Here is an 8,907-nt window from a genome sequence, read left to right as displayed (position 1 = left end):
TGCCACCAACACCGACCACTAGATCAATGTCGAAGACCCTATCATTGGCAGCTAGTCACCTGAGCTTTGGCTTTTTTTTTCTTTTTAATTGGTGAAGGTGGCCAAGGGGGATTTGATCCCATAACCCCTTAGCGTCAAACCTCTTGGCCACCTAAGAACCTTGTGGCTAAGGCCACCAAACTCTTTTAATTATATGACAAAAAAAAATGTAGCAATTCAAGTTTCTAAACCATTTCATATTATAACATAATGATATATTGTTAATTTCAAAATGGCACTTGTTATTTTATTAATGTTACTTGTTAATCTAATATGATTAATTACAAGTTGGAAACTTTAAAACTTCATATATTTTACCTATTAAAGTCTAAATGTAATGTTGTTAACCAGGAAATGGTTGTTGTTACACATAATACAACAAAACTATTATAGAGCTACTTAAGTACAAAATTAATAAGTTATTATTTTTTATTTTATTCTTTTAAAGTTAAAATAATATTTTATATTTAACATAATTATTTAAAAATTAAGATTGGTTCAAAAAATAAAGAAAAAATATTTTTAAAAAGTTTTGAATATTAAGCCTGAAACCCGAAGTTATTAAAATCGAGTTTAACTATGTGAGTTTTTTAAAATAGGTAAGATACTTTAAGCCAAATGTAAATAAACTCAACTTGAATAAGGTCAACCTAAATATGGCCTATTCGAATTATCAATTTTAGACAGAATATTTAGATTAAGTTTTTCAAATATTAAGATGAAAAAAGTGCGAAGGATGAAGGAATCAATGGAGTCCACTTTCTCTTATTTTTCAGTTTTCACATGCGTCATTTGTGTGCGCGGGGCAACTGAAAAGAAAGTTGAGAGGCCCCTCATTTTTGCAATACCCATCATGGGAAAATTATTGCTAGGGACCGAGAAAAAAATATTTATCATAAAGATTATAAAAATTAAAATTAGACTGAAGGACCAGGATAACTGTAATTAACTATTATAATTTTAATGTAAAACATATTAATAATATTTTAAAATTAATGGTATTGCATAAGTTATAATTTTTTTTTAAAGAATAAAGTTGTGCCTATTCCAATTTCACATAAATAAAAAAAATAGTATTAAATTTAATTAAATCAATAAATTTTAATAAATAATTAATTTTTAAATGATTAATTGATTATAATTTTAAAATCATTACTTTTAAGATATTAAATCAATATAATTTTAAAATATTTTAAAAAAATTATTACATTTTATTTTTCCACTGATTTAAAAAGATTTTTTTAGTGTGAATTTATCTTTATAGGACTTATTTAACATTACGATGAATTGCTTCGATGATCACGTGATGATGATATTTAACTCCTCTTTTTTTTCAAATTTGTGAATCTTCAAGACACTAAATTTTCAAACGTGGTTAGAGAAAATAAAGAAGATTTAGTTAGGAACAATTTTATATTTTAAAATTTATATTTTAGTATTTGGTCATTCTCAATAATTATTATTTTTAAGATCATCTCTAATAAATATTTTTTCGGGTTTTTAGCAATAATTTTCCCTCCCATCATTATTGGGATCTCCGACCTTTCCCTTCCTCCACGGAACGTGCGGTATGGAACGAACCTGTCCACTCATTTTATGCCAAATGTTTTTTTGAATAAATTTTGCATCAAAATATAAGAAAACTATCTTCGTATTATTTAAATATAATAAAAAAAACACAAACAAATTATGTAAGATATTTTTTTTATGAATTAAAAATAAATAAATAAATAAATAATAATTTTGAAAACGGAAACAAATAAATAAGAATATATATATATATATATATAATTATGCTGTTATGATTTTACAAAATCTGGTTATCTTTCTTTTTCCAATTCAAATGACTCTGCCTGGCTGAATAAAAAGCAAAGGAAGACGGATCCGTATAAATAAATAATAAGATTTTAGAAAGAGTTGAAGATATTTTGGGTAAGAGAGAGAGAGGGGGGATCACAAGAGAGAGTGAAAGAGACGGAAGGGGAGAGGAAACCGCAGATCCAAAGGCAGAGAGACAACCCAGAAGCAGAAGGTATGATCTGTTGTTGCCTTCTTCTCTTCCGACTTTCAATTCTCTCTATCAAACCATCGCTGATCTGTGCTAAACATTGCATTTATACGCAGTTTGATTAGACCTGTAGTTTTTTTTTTCCTAAAAAAAAAACTGTCTTCATTTATCTCTGCTTCATATAACGGAAATTGACATCTAGTGGAATCCATAGGCTCCTCTGCTGCTCACAGGGCCTGTTCTTAGTTCTTTCTCCCCCACGATCACCTTTTCTTTGTTCTTCAAAGCATCTTTATGCCATCTTTATTTTCTTTGATTTTTGTTTCTCAAACAAATGAATTTTATATGTTCAGAAAAGACTACATAAAATACATTTCGGGTCCTATTTAGAAGATGCTTTTAATTAAATTACGTGGATTAATAAAAGTTGTTTATAATTAGTCAGGAGTTTTGATTTTTTTCTAAAAAAATGGTTAATTAAAATTATTAACTTTGTCTTTAAATCTTAAAGTCAAATTCAAACAGGCAACCCCAATGAAGTATGACCAATTGATATGTGGGCATTTTTAGAAATGATTCTTTATTATTACCGTCAAGTTTTATAATATATTTTGTATTAAAGATTACATAAAGGTTTTATGAGATGTCTTATATTGAGGATGAAAGAGAGTATTGCATATGCTAATTTGATGAGCTTCTTGGTACCACTAAAATATGCTTAGTTATGGAAGTGATCACAATTTAGAAATAAATTGTTAATTTAAATCCACCCCACAAATCATGTTCAAAAACTTTTGATTTTTTTACGTAACTCAAACCTTAGTTATAATATATTTTTTTTTATGTTTTATATCTCTTTTTTCTAGCATAATGAACAGCACACAAGAAGAAAGTAGTGGCAAGAAACTAACATGGATCGAGTGTATATGGCCAGTCATAGAACATCTCCTGACTTGGTAATTATACTTGTTTACCTTCTTTACCCAAGGTCTCTCTCGAAGCATTTATGATCTGTAAATTAAATTAGGTTCTTTCATGTGAATGATATGATTACAAACATAGTTTGATTGATTTGCCCAACTCACAAGGAATGAAATTATTTATGCTTTACTTGTAGGAAGGACTCATTGGTTAGTTTAAATCCTTGCTCACATGTGCATAAAGAAAAATGATTTTCTCAAATGAACAAAACCATTAATTATATATACTACGTTGTTTTCCCGTATTTTTCTAAGTAACTGTCTTTTAAAGTATAATGAATAGCAAAGAAGAAGAACAAAGCAACGACAAAAAGGAACATCATGCAGATGATGACAATGAGGGAAGAGTAATAAAACGAAGTAGTGGCAACAGAAAAGTGCAAATTGCATATGATGATGATGATGATGAGAGAAAAGTGAAGAACAATAATGGAGATGGAAGCAACAACAATGAAAATGCAGATATTGAAGATGGTGATGAGAGAGTAAAGAACGTTAATGAAGGAGGAAGTAGCACTAGCAAAAGGTTGCAGATTCTAGATGATGGTGATGGTGATGAGAAAAGAGAAATGAACATTGAAGAAGAAGGAAGCCTTTGCAACAAATGGTCACAAATTGGAGATGATGTCTTGGGTTTCATTCTAAAACACTTAGGGATCATTGATTACCTTCAAACCCTAGCTGTATGCTCTAATTGGAGATCTACAGTCGATAAATGCATTGCTAACAAACATTGTCTTCCATCACCAGAACTGCCACTTCTTTTTCTCCAAACAATGGAGATGAAAAATCTTCCCTTCTTTGACTTGCCTAGAGGAAGAGTCTTCAACTCCACAGGGTTTCCCCATGAATTCTTCCATCATTGCTATGGCACAATAAGAGTTTGGATGATCATGGTTGAATCTATCAACAATTCTTTTGATGAAGTTCAAGAAATTGATGCACTAATCTTCTTCTTCAACCTGGTAACAAATGCTAAGGTCTATATGTCATCAAGGTTAAAAGTGAAAAGTAAAATTAAGAATATTGTGGCATCAACGGAACCCAATGACCCAAACTGTGTTGTGGTGTGTCTCTTTTATTGTCAATTTGTGTTTGCATTTAGTTGGATTTCTAATGAGTCATGGACTATCGTTCAAGAATATGTGTCTACAGCATTGACATTCTTGCACGTAGAGATTATTGATGGTAAATTGTATGCTTTGACACACTCAGTATTAAATTCTATAGTTTTTTATGATTTGCGAAGAGAACCTGTAAAACCCAGAATATTAGCAAGGCTTCCTGAAATAGGATTTGCCACAATGAGATTGAAAACGAGTACCCAAGACTTCCCTTATGATGGTGATGGTGGCATTATTAATGCTTGGGAAGCTCAAGGTGACATTCTTAAGACTTTGGCAGTTGACTCTTCATCAGGAGAGTTATTCCTTATTTATTTGGTTTGCAACTCAATCTTTAGGTTCAAGAGAATGCTTAATGATACGGTAGGAAAGGAGTATACCAATCCACCCAAAATTGTAGATAGTCGAGTGTTTAAGTTAGACATGAATAAAGAACCTAGATGGATAGAAGTTAAAAACTTGAGAAATCGCATGTTGTTTATTGGGTTTTGGAAAAGTTTTGTGGTGTCAAATGTTTCTCTTCAATGCCCTAAAGAGTTTATCAAAGGAAATTGTATCTATTTTGCCTATCATTTTCCATGTGTTAAGGGTATCATAGATGAATGGAAAGGCTTGAGAATTGGGAGGCATTGTAGGACAGATAGAATGGTTGATTACTATACATTTGAAAGATCAAGCTTCAATGAGGTGCCATATCCAGTTTGGTTCATACCAAGTCTTTCATGACTCTATAACATATTGCATTATATTTCTTAGATATTATTGTAGGTTGTCTTGGGTTAGTGACAATGTTATTTGTATTTTTTAAATAATATTTATCACTATTACTTTATTATTAATATTCATCTGAAATATTAACTAAGCTAGATCTTTCACTTCTAATGTTCAAGAAGTAGTTGAAGACAAAGATCTTCAAATTGAACTTTTATTTTATTGCTTATACTTATTAAATATTCGATGAAATGACATATATGCATAAACATGTCATATGTGAATATTCTATTCTACACTGCCCTAGTATATTTAAAATACTCATATATAAAAATATTTAAATAATTGAATTAAAATAGATTTTAATTGTTCAAAAAATATGATACACATATTAAATATATGAATGTATTAAATTCCTCCTCAATTTCTATTATAATATTTTGGACAGTATTATTATATTGTTATGCATAGAAGTAGATTAATTACTTGGTGGGTGCTGGCGAAAATAGAAATAGACTACGTATTTGTTAAAAAACTTTGCACCAGTGATTGTCATGCAATGCTGTTGCCAAAAAATGCCACCAGTGGAAATGTCGTCAAAGCGCGGGTAGCATCATTAGGTTATTGTCTTTTTTATTGTTTCCTTATGTACTTGGTTATTATAATATTTCTCTTCCCCCGCCCCCCCCAAAAAAAATCTCATCTATCGTACATTATCAATTAACAGTATTGTTCGAGATGAAATGCGATCTTTCTGCCAATTATTTGTTCAAAAATCAGCTAGACACTTAACAAAGTTCAAATTAAGTTAATAAACTTCATGTTTATATACTGGCAAAAAAAAAAACTTCTTATTTATAGTTAAAACTTAACCAAAACATGATATTTTTGAACCACTTTGATCAACATAAATATACTTGAATATTAAAATATTTAAATGATGACAAAAAAACTTCATGTTTTATGTACTTTTGCTGTTGTGGGCTGGTATCAAATCGTTCTATTAGTCAAACCCAAACCACAACATAAAATACAAAGAGTAGCCACCAAAATATGGAGCATGATTTCTTTTTTTGTTTTTTGTTTTAATACAAGCCCCCCAAAAGCTACAAGCATAAGTCCAGAAAGCAAGAAACGTCACATCAAAAACACTAGTCAATAGAGATCATTTGATCCATCAATACATTTTTCTCAATGGCAGGGAGATTGTCCAGAACCTTTTCAATTTCATCTGGACGGAGGAAGCGATTCAACCGATGCCATGCTCTAAGTACAATGCCTTTGGTTTCTCGAGACTCAATAGGAGAAACTAATGTTAGATAGGGAGACGAAGCAGAAAATTAAAATTTTAAAATTTTTATTTTGATATGGACCGAACGAACTCATTAAAATCAAGGTGGGTAAAAGAGTTATATTTTAATTCTTCAAACTTGACATGTGTTCTTTTTAAGAGTTTGGATCTCACATGTTGACAATGTAGATCTGTTCCCTCTACCGATATCCACACAAACAACTCTTTAAATCAAACAGCATGTTAATGCTCCCAATATTCATTCTTCTTTGAATGTTGGTTTTTCTTTTTCTAGGGTGTTTTTTGGCTCTCCAAGTATTTGACCGTCAGAACTTTTCTAACTCTCTATCTTTGCACATCCCCTTGTATTTATTATATATAGATTAAAATTTTTACCTTCCTTTTGAAGAGCCAACTGAAATTTGGATTAAATTTATCTCATAAATAAAATTTATAATATCATATCTAATTTAAATTTATCTTATAAATTCAAATTATAAAACTGATATGATATTCTTTCATATTATGTGAGTTATTAAATTTAATCTATTATATAAAATTAAATTTAAAACTAATACAATATAATATAATATAATATGTACATATTATATTATATATATATGAATATATACACATATATATTTTTTGAATATATATATTATGTTATATATATATATATTTAATTTTATATATCATATACCTATACATACATAAATACATATATATGTGTGTGTGTATCAGATACACACACACACACACATGAATATATATATATATATATATATTTTAAAAAATATACATATATATACATAAAATTATATTTTGAATTTTATATTTCATATATATATATATAAAATAAATATTCAAATATATATATAATTCATTCACCCTATATTATATTAATTGAATTTATACATATTCCAGATTTAATGAACTTGGACATTATAGCTCGAGTTAGGCTATTTTTGTGTGCGATCCTATAGGCCCATATGAAATTGGCAGTAGGCTAATTATGCTATTAGCTCACAAGTCACAAGTGGCCTTTAACAAAACATTGCGACTACCCAATTCATATGTAGATCAATGATTTGATGTAACCTATCATATAACCGTATCACATCACTGTTGTCACACGATATTTCAATCAAGTGTGAGACATGAAATTGTCATTCTCCTTTACCTGACCATTACTTTCTTGATCTCTGAGTGGACTGACTGTAGCAATGAAAGAAAAAATCCATTCCATTATAGTATGTCCATACATTTTCTCAATCTTACTTATGAAGGGGTCTAGTAATATCTTTCACTTAATGTGAGGGATAAATTTCATCTTGACCACTAATATTCCTCTGCATGAATATCTCTAAACTTAATCATATCTTTTATGATCACTTGGTCAAAGGTGACTTTTAACTAGATCAAAGTTCAGTAGTCATCATGTAGGAATCCATGATGATCTCAAGTCAAAGGACTTAGTGATATATGGTTACATATGAGATAAGCTTATGATTTATACTATATAGCTTTCTCACAGCGTGTCGATCCAATACCTTGTACTCTTTCAAGTGCCTATGACTTTGATTTGTATCTTTTTAATTAATCAAAATCATACTAATCTTGTTTCATCTATGATCCCTCGTAAATGACCGACTAGGGATATTTAGGACAATAACTATAGTTTGTTTAAAAATATAGTTATCATAGTAAACATACAATTGCTATGATAACAAAAAAGAAATTTATTAAATAACAATATGCATAGTACAATGATTAGTTCTAGGATATAATTTCCAACAACTAAAACTTGAGCAAATATCTCCAACAATTGAGGGAGTGTGTTGAGCATCTAAATTACATTTTCCAAAAGTAAATAATGGTTAGACTAGAATTGTAGGAGAATAAAACCATTTGGATAAAGCAATAAGCAAACAAAGCAATTTGGACATTGTTAAAAGAAACAATTACAACCTACCTAGTACATCAATGATGATACAAGATTACAAATACATCAATAGATTAAAAAAAAAAAACTCCGTGCATGGTCCCTTTTCTTTTTTTTTAAAAAAAAGAACTCACAATTTAGAAAAGAAAACTCGTTAAATGAATCAAATTAAAAAGATGTTAGATAGAAGTTAACAAAAATAAAATTTCCAAACAACTCATGGAAAATAAAAAAGTACAATGCATGTGAACACCGTATTTTGTCTGGATTTTTTTAAATTTAATAATAAATAACCAAAAATATATATATATAAATACAAAATTAAATTTAATCCTTTTTAGGATTATATTTAAAAAAATAATTTTAACAAAATTAAAAAAATCTTGTTTAAGTCTTTTAAAATCTCTCCTAAATCATCCCAACTATTTAAAGATATTAAAAATCAATTTTTTTTAGACTTAAATATTTTTAAATTTTTCTCTTTAAATCTTTTTGTTCTCTATTTAACTATATATATATATATATATTAAAATTAAATTTTCCTTTCTCTCCTTTAATCTAATTAAAAAAAAGAAGCATTAAAAAGAATGGCAAAAAACGCTGGTAGCTGGGAAACAACTTTCAACCAGGCGTAAAAGCTTCACGAAGCAAGCACACACAGTCACAAAATGCCAGAAAGAAAAAACAAGATCAAGCTTGCGTGCACAGTGAACACACGAAACCAGAGCCACAGCACAGAGGAGAATGCATGAAACACACAATCAGAAAACAACAAGACCAGAGACGTGCACGGCGGAAGAGAAAAGTGAAAG

General features: G+C 29.2%; 1 protein-coding gene across 1 annotated transcript; it reads left to right on the top strand.

Moving 5' to 3' along the window:
* The first annotated feature begins 1,970 nt into the window (after positions 1-1,970).
* On the top strand, positions 1,971-4,877 carry LOC129286484 (uncharacterized). Its single transcript, XM_054922442.1, has 3 exons — positions 1,971-2,071; positions 2,914-3,003; positions 3,311-4,877. The coding sequence occupies exons 2-3, from the start codon at positions 2,918-2,920 to the stop codon at positions 4,875-4,877; spliced, it is 1,653 nt and encodes a 550-aa protein (XP_054778417.1). The 5' UTR covers positions 1,971-2,071; positions 2,914-2,917.
* Positions 4,878-8,907: the final 4,030 nt, after the last annotated feature.

Source organism: Prosopis cineraria, unplaced genomic scaffold (assembly GCF_029017545.1).
Source record: "Prosopis cineraria cultivar Desert tree isolate PC_DT_omini unplaced genomic scaffold, ASM2901754v1 PC11, whole genome shotgun sequence".
NCBI classification, from domain to species: Eukaryota; Viridiplantae; Streptophyta; class Magnoliopsida; order Fabales; family Fabaceae; genus Prosopis; species Prosopis cineraria.
Note: the sequence above shows the minus strand (reverse complement) of the source record. Positions and strands in the feature narration are given on the sequence as shown.